Here is a 17,621-nt window from a genome sequence, read left to right on the forward strand (position 1 = left end):
ACGAGGCCTAGTCTCTTCTTCCAGTTATGAGGACAGCAGGCCGCCATAAAGTGAAACTGCAGACACTAAAGGAAAATGAGCTCCGTAAAGCAAACTCGTTATATTAAGACACAAAGCTAAATTATTTATTTTCAGTTCCGATCGCTCATCTCGGGTCAAACTACTCAGACGTTTCTGTTTAATTTCTTGTAATTGTCTTTGGGTCAGTTCACGTTTCCTCCTTCCCTCCAGATAATCATATTTCACATTTTCGTACAACACTCGATGAACAGATTATGGAAAATTACTTTATGCTCTCAGTCGTCAGAGTTGATGTGACACGTCAATGTTTCGAGCTCCAATTTGACGCAGTTACCATGACGCAGAGAGCTGTCTGCTATTCCCAGATGGCTCCATTTCGTACTCGAAACGGTTTGGTACGAAATAACTGCACTGGGGAAAAGATAATGCAGCTCCAAATTTAAAAAGAAATTTGATAAATGGTCACAATTAATCAAATCAGGTTTATTCAAGTTAATTTCTTAAGTTGTAAAGGTAAACAAATGTAAATAATTTGATTGCTTGAGACCGATAAACACATTCTCTCTATTTTCAGTGTACAAATAAGAAGGTACGAAAAGGCGAATCCAAGTCGTTAAACCAATCAGCGGGGGCAGTTGCCCAGGGCGGCAATAAAAATGGGGGAGGGGGAATTTCTAGAAAATAAAGATAATCTTATTTTTATTCTTAAGTTTGCAAGTACTCCACTGAAAAAAGAACAGAGCTCCAATAAAAAAAGTCAATTTGCTACAATTGTAACAATTGTAATTGTAACTCATTTCAGTTTGTCAAACCTACTTTGTTTAATATGACAACTTAATACATTTAAAGTATTTATACTTACTTGAATAAATTTAATTTGATAACATAACTTTTAAAGTTGGATCACTTCACATTCATACATCTTTCTTCAGTGATGTATGAATGTGAAGTTCCCCTGGTGAATCCTGGAAACTGGATTATGTGGTTTCTGCAGGAGGGAAAACATCTGATAATTGCTCTCATGTTAATAGTTTGGGGGGCGTAAAAAGGAGGGGGTTTCCACAACACCGATCCTGCAAGAATCACCTACTAAACCAACAATTTCTGGACAATTTGTCCCAATCTTGCACCAGAATATCACTTTTTTGTCTTTTTCCTACTTCTGTAAACAAACCATTTGCAGCATAAACTATATGTGATTGTTTTTCCAATTTCATATATATTTCAGAAATAATTTCATATTATTTTCTGAAAACATTATCAGTTTTGATTGAAATATGAGGGAATGTGGCCTTTAATCCAACTATAATAAATTAAAGCAACTTCGAAACAGTGAGCTATTATACGACAAAACTGCAAAAGCCTGAAATGAGAAAGGAAAATAGAGCTTCAATTAGATGGCTTTAGTATTATTAAAATCATAATCAGCAATAATTACAACCATTATGTTCCTATTAGACTTTATAATAACTTTATATCTATATTACTATCAGATATTTCAGCAATAATTTGGGCAATTAGGAGTCACTGATTTTATACACAAAAGAATATAAATTTGTGAAATGGTGCCGGAGAACTTTACTCACGTAAATGTAAAAAGTTACTTTCCAAGAAATGACTCAAGTAAGGGCTAAAATGTATTCAGTGGGTAGAGAATCCAGAGATTTTACTCAAGTAAGAGTAGTGATATAATAAAATTACTCACATAAAAGTAAAAAGTACAACGTAGTAAAAATACTCCAAAAAGTAAATTTTTTTCCACAAAAGTTACTTAATTAAACATAATTGAGTAACTAGTTGCTTCCAGAGATGGGAAGAGCAGCTAAAATGATAGTCATGTATGAGCAGCTTTAATTCAATATATTTTAACTTAAGTAAAAGTAGCAGTCCAAGAAATTACTCAGTTAAGAGTAAAAAAAGTATTTGGGAAAAAAAAAGCCTACTCAAGTACTGAGTAACTGACCAAATTATTAATCATTTAAAAATTACATAACAGATGGATCAAATGTAAAGTGGAAATGTTGATATGTTAAGGACGGAAATGACAATAATTTATTTAAGTAACAATAACATAAAATGTTTCCAAATCAGTTTCTTTCCCTAACAAACTTATAAAACTTTAACAAAACCTGCAGTGCAGGTGTGAGTCTGTCTGGTGATTTTTTAGTAAAACTTTTTCCTTTTTTTTTCTTGAGTGGTTAGAAAATCCAGAAATGTTATTCAATACTTCATCATAAAATTACTCAAGTAAAAGTAAAAAGAACAGAGAAGTAAAAATACTCCTAGAAGTACATTTAAAAAAGTTACTCAAATAATGTAATTGAGTAAATGTAACTAGTTACTACCAGTCTCTGCCTTGCTGAGCTGCGCTGAGCCCATGCGGGGCAGCTGCGGGTTGCGGGGCAGCTGCGGGTTGCGGGCCGACTCGCTCTCCTCCCCGCTGGATTCAGCGCAGAGACTCTGGCTCCTCTTCATTTGCACGCTGCGCTCCTTCCGCTTGTAAATCTCCCTCCGCTCCAGATAAGAAGCAGAAGCGGCTGTATTAGCCGCCGCCAGGAGTTTAATTACATTGTCAACAGAGAATAATTGTAATTGATTTCTGCTTCTCCAGCTCAAGGACTGACGCACACGCAATCAGCGCTTATATGATCGCCAGAAACAGTTCGGATGTTTCATTCATCACGCCTGCAGAGAGTGGTTTGCACATTTCAGCTCCTAAAAATGCGCATAAATGTAATTTAAATGCATTAAGTTGCTGGTTTGTTCAGCTTTTGTGGTCTAATGGGTGATTTGAAGTTATCGTTTGTGAATCTTACATTGACAGAGTACAGAAGTTGATTGAGTAGGCACCATGGAGGAGGAAGAGGAGGAGGAAGAGGAGGAGTGTGGGGTGTTTTCCCGTGTCCCTTTGCGCCTGTTAATTACATGAGGTGGCGCAGTTTAATTGATCAGGCTCGCTGTCGCCTGGGAGATAAGAGGCTGCAATCATTGCCAGCGCGAAGGGAGGCGGTGATTCAGCAGAGGGGGTCAACCAGAGCATCAGCATCATCATCATCATAATCAGAACCTTCCCAGTTTCCGGTTTATATTCCAAGTTGTTCAATTTTGCAGTCGTGAAACTTGATATCAGATGTTTTGTCACTACAGGCTGTTTTCTTTTCTGATGGATGGTTTCCATCTGAATCATGTTAAAACCAAAGATCTTTTAACAAAATAATATATTATTCATTCATTTAAGAAATTATCAACTTAAATCAAGCTCCCATATCTTGCTGAAAAGTTGCTTGTGAATTATTTCTGTCTTTTTTCAAGAGAACTAAGATATTAGCACTAAAATCTAGACTAAGATTTTGTGTTTTTGCAGTGTATTTGCTTTCAAGCTGCACGCCAGAAAACAGGCTTTTGAGAAGCCAGTGTCACTCATTCTAGCGCCATCATGTGGTCAAAATCAGCAGACTGAAGAATCAACACTTTCAGGAAACAACCTCCATCAAGTGGATAGTTACTGTAAGAGATGGGTAGTAACTAGTTACATTTACTTGAGTAACTTTAAAAAAATTACTCTAGTACTCTGTACTTTTTGCTTTTACTTGAATTATTCTGTGATAACTTGATTGAAAAATGAACAAAAATGTTTATTTTGTTTGATTCTGTTTTGTAATTATGTTTTTTATATGAATATTTTCATCTTGGTCCTTAAAATATCAACATTTCAACATAAGTTTATATTTTAATCCATTTTATGATGTAGTTTTTACTAGTAATGTAATTAGACTTTTTATTCTTGAGTAATTTCTTGAACAGCTAATTTTTACTTTTACTTGAGTAAAAAATGTGTTGCAGCATTGCTATTCTTACTACAATCTTTACCCATTTGTGGTTATTTTTTGCAAACGATACTTAAATTCCTACAATGTTTATTCTAGTTACGTTCTACCTTTCAAGAGAGATATTAAAACGTCACAATGTAACGTCACAGACAAGCGTCAGTCAAATACTAAAAGTAACAAAACTGGGCAAATCAAATCATTAAAAGCAAGATAAAATGACACCAGGTGATGCAAATATGCCAAAAATAGGTATAAATGTTGATTTAAGTCATTCTAATATAACCAGTTTAATAAAAATAACTCAGAAGTAGCAGCAGAAATACATCAGAAAACATGACCACTCTAGACGATTACACGTTTAAGAGCTCAGGATTCATCATCACAGCCAGAAAAAATATTTAATTGTAAGCAGAGCTGCTCAGTGGAGTATGTAAAGAGGTTTAAGTCAGCCTTTTTAAGCTAAAGTACCTTTTAGTATTGTCCCTGAAACCCGTGGAAGATGGATGATGCTGCCGGCGAAGTCTTGTGCAGCTCAGAGTAAAACAATAAGAGGAAGAAATTCTTGGCAAAAGCACATAATCTTTTCACAAAAGAACAGTCAGCTCTGAGGGCTTTTTACATTTTCTACTCATCACTGAATAAAAAAAAACAACACATAGCATCTTCTTAGTTTGTAGAGTTTCTGTCTTGTGTGTTTAATTTGAAACAAATAGCAAAGCAAACATGTTTTAAGAGCTTTTTTCTACAATTGTGTAGGGTTTTTGCACATTTTGTTTACTTTTTGTAGGTGAGAAATTGAACAAAGAAGTTTGTTCAAACCAAAAATCCTTCACACAGGAAATGGCAGCGCTCCCAGGAGCGCAGCGGCCAAAATGACTAAAGTTTTAAATCACCGGGGATAAGTTGGCTCCAAGCAAGGGAGAAATCATCAGCACTTCCCATCAATCAGCATGAACTCAATGTGGACAGAGGTCACTTTATAAGCCACACACATCTTAACAACAAAGGGAACCATTTTTTGCTTTTCTGCCACCAAAATGAAACTGAAAGTGGGAGTGCAGCAAGGCGAACCCTCTGGAGTTCAGCAGAAGGAAAAACAAATTTGAGAAAAAAAAGTCTGAAACTGGGTCATGTGAGAAGCATGAAAGTTTGCTGAATTATCTCAATTTTTAATATTATGGCAGAAAAAAGCAAAAATAATGTAACTGTCAGAATTCTGAGATTAGGACTTATAAAACTTATAAAAACCCAAACAATACGTGTTGGATCTTTCTTTTTATGTACTTTTATCAGTAAGTGATAAAATAAAGTTTTCCAACTTTGGGAGGAAAAAATGTATCCAATTATATTTTTTACATAAATGCTTACAATGACGCAAAGAATAAAAAGAGTGTAAATAATTTTAAACAAGTAGACACAATGTGGATGACCAAATTATCAGGACTTTGTCCTTTATTTTGCTCAGTACATGAATTATCAAAAAAGTAAAATGAAATCAGAGCTATAATTGGTTACATAGATACTATGATGGGTGACATCATTGGAGGGTGTAAGTCTGCTTCCTGTCTGGAAGGTCAAAGGTGACAAAGAGTGAGCGCGGATCCTTCTTGTTTTTACGAACGGTGATCTTTCCCTTCAGCTCTTCTCCTGAAGCAAACAGGAAGACAAACAACACATTGGTTTATATTCACATACAAAATACGGAAGGCCCTGTGGCTCAACAATATGACATTCATAGCTGAAAATGTGCTGATGATGAAGAAGAAAAGAGAAAAAATATTTTTGACTTTAATCTCAGAATCCTACCTCTGTGTCCATCTATGTAAAAATCCAAATATTCTAAGGTGCATGTCGATTATGTAATTAACATATGAAAAATAATCACATTACTGTTTCGTCCTTGTTATAGGATTTGTAAACCTGCTGTTAATTCACACTGAAAGCTTGATCGAAATTTATTTGGTAGATTTGAGTTTAAGAATGGATTTTCAAACAACTTATCCAATTATGATTCTGAGATTAAACTCTGAATTCTGCAATTAAAGTCCAACTTTTGAGGAAGAAAGTCTGAATTTTGAAAAAAGTAAGAATCCTGAAAATAGTCAGAATTTTGAGTAGAGAGACAGAACTTTGATACTAAAGTCAAGATACTGAGGTAAAAGTCTGAATTCTGAAAGAATAATTAAAAATTCTGAGAAAAAAATCACAATTTTGAGAAAAGCGTCAATTCTGATGGAAAAAAGCCAAAATTTTGAGAAAAAATAGACTGAATTCAGAAAAAATGTCAGACTTTTGAGAAAAAAAGTTAACATTTCGAGAAAAAATATTCCTGAGAAAAAAGTCAACATTTTTATAAAAAGTCAGAATTTTGACTCAAACATCTGAGGAAAAATGTCCAAATTTGAGAAAAGATTCCAAATTCTGAGATTAAAGTCAGAATTCTGAGAATAAATCATTCTCTGCCAGTGGTCATGATTCACTGTTAATTTCTATGTGTGGAAAAATCTCCACGTCTTTCCTGACAAAAGCACCAAAAAAATCCATTTAAAATGTACATGAGAAGTTAATTTAATTTCTGTTGACTCCAAAGTTCACGCCGCTGCAGCTGGTGTTTACTTTTGGGACATTCTCTACGTCATTAAGCACAACAGCCTACCAACGCTTCCACACATCAGACGTGAAGCGAAATGAAAACGCACCAAAAGACAGAAAACACCAAGTCAGACATCGATCAGAGCGTTCGTAACAAAATGAAAGTCTTCCTGATGCCCTGCAGCAGAACGCTGCTGCTGACTGCGCGAGCTCGGGCCTCTGCAGCATGAGCGCTCTGCTGCTTGCAGAAATGATGATGTGCGTGAAGCCAATATGCTTTAATGTGTCTTAATAAGCAGGACTGTGCATGGCAATGCAGATGCTCTCATATCTCCAGATGGCAGACACGAGGAAACACACCTACAGCGGCGACGCAACGTTATGACGCATAATCGCTCCGATTAACTTCCCGTTTGACTGCTGGAGGTAAATGAATGTTTAGTGAAACGGCAAACCGGCGTCCTGTCGCGCTGCGCTACGCTCGCAGGTTAGAGGACGAGAGCAGGAAAATGCTGACTGCGCCCGTTTCTCCCGCAACACGTCCGTCGTCGCTGCTGCCACGACTCACTCGTTACCGTGGCAACGTCACGGACCCGAGGCGCCACGCTCCAGGTCCGACGCCGCTGCTGCAGGGAGAGCAAACCCCGACAGCGGCGAGCAATGCAAAACACGATTTAGTCCTCAAAATATTTTTAAAAAGTGTCACCATTTTATAAATATTTGTAATTACAATCTACTAAAAATTCATTTTAAATCAACTACTCTGATTTAGAGGATTTTTTTAGTTGCACCTTCTGCTTTGGAAAATAATTCAAGTTCAGTCAATTTTTAAATTGGATTTACATCTGGACTTTGAATAGGCCATTCTAACACATATACATGTTGGCTGTAGGTTGGAAAGTTAACCTGAAAAACACAAAATCTTACCAAGTACTTTTAGTAGCTTCTAGTGCAAATATGTTAGTTCACTTAAAAAAAGAACTAAAGTAACTTAACAAGTAACTGCATATAGGTGTAAAAAACAGAAAAATAGAAAAATGTTGATCATCTGATCAAAGCTTCTTCTTCCACACATTCTGGTAATATTTTGGCTTTCTGCAGCGCCTCCCCCTGGTGCTTCTCTTACAAATTTAAACAAATTTTGACTAAGGATTCACTGATTTACTTTTTTGACTTCTGATTCCGATGCAGATATCTGAGGTTTAGTATCGGCCAATACCGATCCCATACAGAAAATCAGTGCAGAATTGACTTAAAACATTTCTATTTTTTAAAAATAGACATAAATGTGCAGAATTATAAATTTATTTAATAACTCTGCACCAGCATGGCACACTTAAATACACAAATGGCTTCACAAAATTGGTCAAATGTGTAAAATCAACTTTAATTTGTTCAATTAGTGCAATTAGAAGTATAACAGAAAATGTGAAATACAGAAACTGAAAAACAAATGGTTGACTACCTGGATCAAACATGTATAAAATAACAGCAACAAACCTTTTAAATGGTTTTGAAATGCAATTAGGAGTTATAAATATATTGTAAAATAAATAATAAAGCTTGACATCTCTCAGAGCACAAAGCATAGAATTAGAACAGATCTGCCATTATGGGTCGGTTTCATTGTCATCGATATCTGATGTAGGATTTAAAAAAAGCTTTACTAGAAAAAGAAAGAAAAAGATGTTTAATGCCACAGAGGCCTGAGCTTTGACAACATTCTGTTACAAGACAGAAAAAAAACGACATTCCCCCTAAAACAACTTTGCAATTAACCGTCCAAGTAATCCTCAGTGTTTCAGATTGAACTGGTGAAGCATACAAACAATCATTGACAGAATTTGTGTTAAGTCAGGGTGCGACTCCAGCGGCCCTGCTGCAATCAGTCAAACTAAACTCCCCATGGAAGAGGGGCCTGGGAGCTCTGGGTAAACTGGCCGCTCAGATCCCAACGAGTTAACCATGTGTGGAAATGAGTCGAGGAACGGAGCCGGGCTTTCGCTGCGGCGTCGTACATCACCATGCCACCGTCATTAAGCACAGGCAGGCCTCTGGAAACAGCTTGTCTCAGCCAAACACTGCTTTCCTCCATGAAATTACAATCAGAATATACAGCTCTGCAGATTGGAGCTATTCATGTTACAACCAGTCTGCACACATGTCTACTGCATCTGCATCCACATGCACTGCATGCACTGGATTTTATTTAGGGGGATTAGAAGAAACGAGGTGCACACACACGCATCCACACACACACATCTCCTTAGTAGAGCAGACAAAAATCATATTCAAGTAAGAGCAGCACTACTTCTACATATTTATACTCAAGTTAAAGTAAAAAGTAGCAAATTACTCAAGAGTAAAAACGTATTTGATAAAAAAAAATGCTACTCAAGTACTGAGTAACTGATCAAAATCAATTAATTATCAAATCATTTGATAATTAACAATTACATCATCAGACAAACCAAAATATAAAGTTATGTGGAGATTTTATTACCACAACATCTCCACTAAAGATTAAGAGAATAAAGTCAAAAAAGTAGAATAACGTCAATGTTTTGAGAATAAACTCGTACAAGAATAAGGACAAAATAATACGAGAATAAAGTGAAAATAATAGAATAAAGTCATAATATTTCAAGAATAAAGCTGTATAAGAATAAAGTCGAAATAATATGAGATTAAAATTGCAATAGAATAAATTCATATTTTAAGATAAAAGTTGTACAAGAATGAAGTCAAAATAATACAATAATTAAGTCATAATAATGTGAGGATAAATTCATAATATTTAGATAATAAAATCATATGAGAATAAAGTTGAAATAATACAATAAAACCATAATAATGTGAGAAAAAAAGTCACATTTTAAGAATAAAATCATTATATTTTAACTTATTTTTTTATTATTTCTATTTTCTTAGCATGTCCCTTTGTTCCATCTAAAAATCTAATATTTTTCCACTTCCTAGATCCTCCATCTTTAGTGTAGAGTCAGTAAAAAAAGAAAAGAAGAAGTTGTAGTACTGTACATCACAAACACCAGCTTCCACACAAATCCAGCCCATGTGTTGAATAACAGCCACAATAAACTCTGAGCTCGACTTTGGCAGTTCAAGGACCTTCAGCGTTTAAACAATGGAGGAAGAGGAGGAGGAGGAAGGCCCAAAGCGCATGAACAAAGCGAGGGTGTGTGTGCGCTGGGGGGCGGGTAGATATGGAAGAGGTCCACCTCCACACAGGACAGAAAAGGTGAGTCATAAAAGCAACAAAGACCACATGACTGACCAATAAAGGGCCGGACAGGAACTCACACGCGTATTTTACAGGATCTGAGCACCGGGAGCACGCCTCACCTAGAGCTTCATGGGACTTTAATTCACAAGAAAAAAAGGAATTAAGCAGGTAAAAATGTAAAAAAAGAAGCCCATCCTTTTCAATAGCGGAGCTACACAAACACACCAGGGCATGACAAATAATTTGCTGTTTAATTTATTACGCTGCCAGCCAGGAGGATTTGCTGGGATGTTTTGTTCCAGGCTGCTGGCTGGCGGTGTTCGCCCCTCTCCCAGCACAAACCTCCCCCAGCAGCACAGTGCAAGAGTTAATTACTGCTCCGCTCGTACCAACGCATCAAATAAGATCCGGCCTCCGTCACAATAAATCATCACAGCCAGAGCAAACATCAAGCAACACCATGCTTTGGCCTGGAAGTCCTGGAGATGTCAACAACCAGGAGAGGAAAGAGTTCAAGCTTCTTCAAGGTCACTCTCCTGCAGGGGAGTTTATGGAAGTTTTGTGACGCAGTTTGTGTGCTGTAAAGAACGCCGTGAGAACCTAGCAGACAGCCGATGGATGCCGTTAAAAACTCTATTTTGGGTTTACGACCACTGAGAGGAGTGGAGGAGCACATCAACACCCAACACTCTTTTTCTCCTTCCATTAAACTGCTCCAGTCAAAAGAAATTAAAACTTCATTTCAGAAAATAAATCCTATTTATAGCTTTAATACACCAGGAATGACATATTTCAAACATTTCTGATCATTTGGGCCATTAATACCCAAAATTCTCACTGCAAAAACACAAAATCTTACCACATATTTTTGGCCTAGTTTCTAATGCAAATATATTTGACCACTTGAAATAAGATAAAATTAACAAGAAACTTTTCAGCTTGTTTTAAGTCAATAATTCCTTAATATTGATGAAAAAGTATTAGTTCACCTGGCAAATTATTTCACTTATAACAAGGGAGAAAAGTCCTGTTATAAGAGAAATAATCTGCCAGAGGAACTAAAATACTAAAAGGTTACTTGTAAGTTTGTTTTGTCTTATTTCTAGTGTAATAAGACATTTGCACTAGAAACTAGAAAAAAATACTTGGTAATATTTTGTATTTTTGCATTGCTGTTTCTTAGAAATATTTTAATGTAGAAATGTTGGCCAGCTAAAAGCCTACAGTCATTGAGAAACAGCATTCAGTTTCCAGTTGCCACAAATATGGAACAAACTTCCAGAGAACTGCAAAGATGCTGAAACACTGACTTCCATGAAATGTTTAAAGTTTGATTAGTAGTAAGGCAATATTGCCCAACATATTTGATGATTTTGATATCATTTGACTAGTTAATTGCTTGTTTCATATGTTTTTGTGGTGTAAAGCACTTTAAACTGAAAATGTGCTATAAAAATAAACTTTACTATTTGCCCTTAACACTTGGTTGCAGCTCCTTTTGATTGAAATATTGCATCAGCATGGCATGGATGCAATAATAAACCTGTGGTTGTGATGTGCAATTGTACATCTTTGAAAAGCAGAAGTGGCACTTCCTGCACAACCAACACAAATGCCTCACTAAGTGGTTTCAAGTTGGCAAGTCAACAACAAAACACTCGTCTTTTCTAGCAGCCATTGTTCAGCACATTCAGTGGTAAAACCAGCTGACCAAACATGCTGGGGTTGCTAGGTAATGAGGCTGGTCTTGGCTGGTGTTGCTAGGCAATAGCATAATCAAAAACAGCTGGATGTTTTTTTAAGAGTTTGTGTTGTTTTAAGAAGCAGCTGAGACTGAAACAGAAGTACAAAAACAGGCAAAATGTGGATTTTCTATAATAGATCCCCTTTAAATTTTTGTGGAAGACACTTCCTTTTGTTTCCAGATGGAAATAGCTCAGGACTGCAAAGAAACGGCTTTGTCAGACGACCACAGAGGATATCCTGCTGTGTTTGGCACTAGGACGTTGGAAATGGATCCACTGGGTTCTGGAGGTTGCAGGGAAAAACCGCTGAGGTTCAGGCTTACTGAAGCAGAGCCCACTGAGGCTCGAGTGGATTGGGATCTGTGGGGTTTCAAGGGCAGACCAAAGCCAAAGACTCTTTGGTGCATTGTAGCTTTTTTAAACTATCACCTTAAACTCACTAAACCAAGTATTTATACTTTCCTACACAACTTTTTACACAAATTTTATGCTTATCGAGACTCTTGCTTTTCGATTCCGTTAATAGATAAAAAAGGTTCACTATGAATTTATTGCTGATCTTTTTTATAGTGGTCATACAATTAATAAATAAATGGATCAATATCACATTGGATAGAGAATGAAGTGTGAAAAGTTTAATTAATTTTCTTCAAACTACTTTCTTTTTCCCAGTTAATCCTCACCTGGAAAATACAATGCCTCATTATTTCACTTATCCCACCAATGTTCTGACATGAAGTTGTATTATGTTCTCCAAGTCTCTGAGAAGCTTTAGGAAGCATAAACACATCTGTACCAAAGGCACCCTGGCATTTGCGACCAAAGTTGTGTACTGAGTTGATATCAATCTTAAAAACAAACCTGTTTTATCCTTCTCCTTGTAATTCATTGTCCTCTTTTATATCCCCTTAATTGTTTATCTGAGGCAGCAAAGTTTAAAGCGTCCCGCAGCATTTGCGCAGCGTCAGAGTTTTTGACGTTCTTATCAGGTTGGCAGCAGGCGGCGGCGGCTGAGCGCGGCCACAGGCTATCGGACATCAGCCACCTCTGTCGCAGCGCGGGTCATTTATTACCGTAGATTTCATCTGATTCCTGCTCAGGAAGTCGACAGCCAGTCCTGTGCTTCATTCATCGGCACATCAGGGGTAAAGGAGTCGGGAGGCTGTGGGTTTGATTCGCCCCAAGTGGCCTACCAGTTTGTGTATTGGTGTAAAGTGACAGAATCAAATTTTTCATTTATTAATATTATTAATTTCTTTAGCTCAGGGCATGATGCTTTGTTTTTTGAGATACTTAATTCAATTGTTGTGAAGTGATTTATTGATTCAATAAGTCAGCCAGAAGCTCCAAGGGTCACTAGTGAAGGAACATTTTTTTATTTTTATTTTTTTTTACATAGGAAACAGATTTTTTTTCCCCCTAATTACAGTTGCAGTATATAAATAAAATATTTGTTCAAATTGTCACTGTGTCCTGACAGTATATTATGAGAGATAATCTGTAGTTAAAAAAAAAAATAGAAAATTCAAGTTCCTCCAATCAATCAAACCACCAATCAGAGCCGTGAGGTGGTTCTTAGCACTGTCAATCATGCCTGTGTGCGTGCCACTTCTCACCCTCTTGTTCTCTACTACGATATAGCTTCTCCTCATTAGCAGAGCCGGTTGTGAATGCTAAAGCTAGTAACATCGTCACCAATGACAGCAGTTAAAAGTTTTCCTGTAATTGTAAGTTGTTTTTCTGCCATTAGCAGATTTAGCAGCGCGTTCCTGAGGGTGATTGACAGTGGTAAGTCCCCCTTTCTGGCTCTGATTGGTTGTTTTTGACCAGGAATGGTTCATTTCTTCAGACAGCTATAGTACCAATCTTTTCTAAGATTATCTGTTTCCTATCACACTATTACAAATTGGTGACAGTACTTTTTTTTTTTTAAATAAAAGTTATATACTGCAGCTATCTTTGATACTGAAATTTATTGGATGATCACTGATTTAAACATTCAGAGTGCGACAAAAAAAAGCAAAGATACTGCATACACAGTTTAAAACTGAATCCTAGAATTTCAAAACGTGATTTATAAAGAGTTATTTGATAGTTTTGTTGATTCTATAGCTGATATTAACATTAAATCCTGCTGGAGCAATCAGTGCTTTTCTTTTCAAACAAAAGATCCTCACACCATATTGATACATTTCCCTCCATTTCAAACTGCGGATAAAGCGATTTTATAAACATTAATACTGCTATTCTTTTGTCATGATTCTGCAGCATCCAAGCTGATATCTGATGAAGTTTTACATGTTTTCTCTGATGTGTGATTTGTTCTGATCCTTCCCTATCACTGTGGGTGACAGATTCAGAGCGTCAACAAGCCTGTCTGAGTCGCTGTCACAGACAGATTGCCTGCTGCAACTTGCAAAGATGCAACCTCAATGCCTGAGAGAGCCAGCTAAATAAATCGCAGCTGAAGGATATACAGCAGGCAAGAGAAGTGCTGAAAAGACTGGCAGCTCCATTATTTCTAAAAGTGTAATTGACATGAAATTCTCACCAGACATCCGAGAGAACCATAAATTATGTGTGATAAAATGAAAACAGTACGAGAAAAGAAGGTGTAAAAAGGAGGTGACACCAGTAATTAAGAAAAGAAATCAAGTCATTTAGTGCAAATTAATGTCGGCTGCTTCAGTATCAATTGATTGCCTTTAAATAGCCACAAACAATAAAAATTTTAATTTATATCCTCAAATTGCAGAGCATAACTACGTTTCCCATATTTTTAAGTTCATTGGTGTAAAACGTCATTGGATAAACAGTGGAAAAAAATAGTAAAATTAACAATTCAGACAGTTTTGGAGGGGTGTTTTAAATAATTAATTTTAATTTAACGTGACAGTGATGAATAAAAATGATACTAATAAGTGGTTACTGACCTGCTTTAACAGAAATGGGCTTTTCTAGAAGGAAGACCGTCTGTTTCCAGTGGGTTTTTGTAACTTGAGGGCCTGTGGAGAATGTCACCTAAAGAAGAAACAATAAAAAAATAATTCAAAACATGAGAAAAATCAATCCCCTGTAAGAATTAGGGATACAAAGTTTACTGAAACATCTAGTAGTAGAATAAAAAATTTTAATCCTGAAGAAGAGATATTATTCTCAAAAACAGTGTATTAAAAATAAGCAATAAAATTCAACTTGCTAGATTTAATATTATAAAATCCTACATAAAATCTGCTTTTAATACTTAAATATAGCAGTAAACCTGCAGTTTGTAACTTTTATAAAAAAAATGTCCCCATTTGTTGAAAAGTATGGTATGAGACAGATAATCTGTGGAAACAAAATGGAGCACCTCTGGTTTCCCACAGTGCTAACTAGAAACAACCAATCAGGGCCAGGAGGCGGGCCTTTGCGCTGTCAATCACCTTCTGTAAACTGCTCGCTCTCTGCTATGTTACAGCTTCTACCTGTCAGCAGAGTGTGTAGCAAATGCTAAAGCTAGTTAGCATGGCCACCGGTAAATAAACGGTTTAGTTTCTTAGCAGTGCCTTTCTGAGGTTGATTGACAGCAGTAAGACCCTCCTCCTGGCTCTGATTGGCTGTCTTTGGTTCAGCAATAGTAGCTCAGGGAGAAGATGGAGGAGACTGAACACTTAGATTATCTGTCTCATACTACACAGTCACGACATAGTGACAGTTTTAACAAACGTATAAAAGCTACGTAAATCATCAATTTCATTCTGTAAAAGTCCATCTGTTTCCACTAGTTGTGCATCGATTGCAGTTTTTTTGGCTGATCTCAGATTAACAATCTTTTAAAAGCCAATTCCTTTTATGAGCGATACCACTTTTTTTGTCTGAAATATAGCAAGAAAGTTGCTGACCTGGAAACAGTGGGGTAACTGTTGTTAACTGTAAACATGCAGACGTGACCTGGTAGGCCGGTCTGTCAGTCGAACCTTAACATTTACCGAAGTAGATAAGATCGGTTGATCAGATCGGCTTCACATGCAAAAATTAACCGATCACAATCTAAGGAAATCAACACTGATAAATCGGTGCTCCCCTAGTTTCTACAACTCATTTTAAAATCACTTTGTTCTATTGCTTGGTCCCTGATACCACTATACTCTTGAAGCAAAAAGATATTACTATGTTTTTCACATTGTTCCAGCTTCAGCCCCCAGTGGAAACTGTAATTTACTGGTTCAGCCACTGCATGCGCCTTGGTTCCCAGGTACAATAGGAGGTGCAATCAAAAGGCACGTCCTTGTTGCTCACAGAGCTTGGCATCAGCTGTTCCAACTGGCCAGGCTCTGCTGGGTAAGTGCTTGTATCAGCAGTTGGCTAAGACGCTCGTCGATTGCCAGTGAACGCCTCAGGGAGGAGAAACACGCCAAGGCGTGAACATAATTGAGTTTCTGTTAAATGGCTTGGATGTTGCTGCTGCTGCTGCTCACCTTGTTGCTGCAGCCTTTGTCGAAGAAAATGTCAAAGTAGCCGACAATTGCCTGCAATGAAATATGAGAGTTGTGTTAAATTGTGGCAGTAAAATAAACCCCTGAATTTGTTTGACTACGCGGCGGCTCTGACATGCAGAGCAGAAAAGCCGGGTGTCAATGAGCACAAAAGGACTTAATAGGATGTTTTTGTCCAGGAAAAATATATTAAAAACTGTTTAACATTTTTCTGCCGTGGTTTTCTCCTGGCAGATACCAAACGTTTGCAGTCCAACTACAAACTACAGCATCACACTGCAAAAAAACACAAAATCTTAAATATTTTTGGTCTAGTTTCTAGTGTAAATATCTTAGCACATTTGAAATAAGACAAAACTAACAAGTAGCTTTTCAGCTTGTTTTAAGTAAACAATTCCTTATTATTGATGAAAAGCGAGTAGTTTAACTGGTAGATTATTTTACAACATAAGAAAAATGTCCTATAAATGAAATAATCTGCTAGTGGAACAAGTTTTTAAATTATTGACTTAAAACAAACTCCTATATTTTCATGAAGTTATTTGAAATTTATTTCAAGTATACTAAGATATTTACATCAGAAACTAGATGAAAATACATAGTAAGATTGTAGCTAATATTAGAAAAATAACATTAAACACATTTAATGACAGACTGAATACTGTAACTGAATAAAAATGTGTTGCAAACAAATGCAACCAGATTATTGCACCTTTCTTGTTTCATATACACTATTTTTCACATTCTCACCTTTCAGATGCACCAAGCGTATATGATCTGGGGAACTAAAATATCCCAATTATTAAAGATATTCCAAGTATGTCTCCTTAAACCTCGCTTCTAAAATAAAACCGGTTCAGTGTGATGTTTGAGTATTCACGCTGAGTCTGCAACACGCCCCATGTGCTTTCCTTCACCTCATCAGAGACTTGTCACTGGACAACAGAAATAAATTATGAGGCAGCCACCAACAACGCTGAGGACATTTCTGCTGATGACCAAAAAATAAAAAATAAAATAACAACAATGCAGCTTGCGACAGTTCATGAAATTAGCAAAGGTGGCTACTTTGATGGGAGTGTTGCAATAATATAAAAAATCCTCAGGAGAGAAGGGGAAATTGGTTATGGAAAAAAAACACTTAAATGTGTTTGCTCCAGTGGAGAATAAATGTCTGGATAAGGAAATTACACAAGTGACAGATTTTCAGTTTGAAGCGTAGTTTAATATATTTAAAAAAAAATCAAGGAAGTTGATGAGTGAATGGCTTTGGTTAAAAAAGTTTCTATAAATTACACACATAATTTTACATAAAGGGGATGTATTTTGCAAAATGTATATTTTTCACCTTATTGTACTTCCGTTTGGGCTTCTACTGCTTTTAATCTAAACTCTTAAACAAAAACATCCAGCTGGTCTTTGGCAGTAAGTTAATGTTTTTGGTGTCAGGAAAAATGAGCCGTTTCAAAAACCTTCAGCAGGCACTGACCCTCACCCAGTAACCCCTGTGAAGCCCAGCTCGTAACCTAGCAACCCCAGCTCGTAACCTAGCAACCCCAGACCGTCACCTAGCAACCCGAGCAGAGCTCCAGAATGTTTGACCATCTGGTTTTACTGCTGTATAATTGCCGCTGGTAAACAAAAGTATATTCATTATCTAAGAATGATTTTGTGCAAAAAAAAAAAAAAAAAAAAAAAAAAAAAAAAAAAA

At 36.6% G+C, this 17,621-nt stretch overlaps 1 protein-coding gene across 1 annotated transcript in view; it reads right to left on the minus strand.

Moving 5' to 3' along the window:
* Nucleotides 1–5,274: 5,274 nt before the first annotated feature.
* The window catches only part of prmt3 (protein arginine methyltransferase 3), a 59,723-nt gene continuing 47,376 nt past the window's right edge, over nucleotides 5,275–17,621 (minus strand). The window contains exons 14-16 of the mRNA XM_015042639.1: nucleotides 15,893–15,943; nucleotides 14,366–14,453; nucleotides 5,275–5,498 (exon numbers count right to left, since the gene is read on the minus strand). Of these exons, the coding sequence (XP_014898125.1) occupies nucleotides 5,389–5,498; nucleotides 14,366–14,453; nucleotides 15,893–15,943 (249 nt within the window). The 3' untranslated portion in view covers nucleotides 5,275–5,388. The remainder of the gene's footprint in view (nucleotides 5,499–14,365; nucleotides 14,454–15,892; nucleotides 15,944–17,621) is intronic.

The sequence above is a fragment of the Poecilia latipinna genome, unplaced genomic scaffold (genome assembly GCF_001443285.1).
Source record: "Poecilia latipinna isolate Pla-1442-1.1 unplaced genomic scaffold, P_latipinna-1.0 Scaffold598, whole genome shotgun sequence".
In the NCBI taxonomy this organism is placed as follows: Eukaryota; Metazoa; Chordata; class Actinopteri; order Cyprinodontiformes; family Poeciliidae; genus Poecilia; species Poecilia latipinna.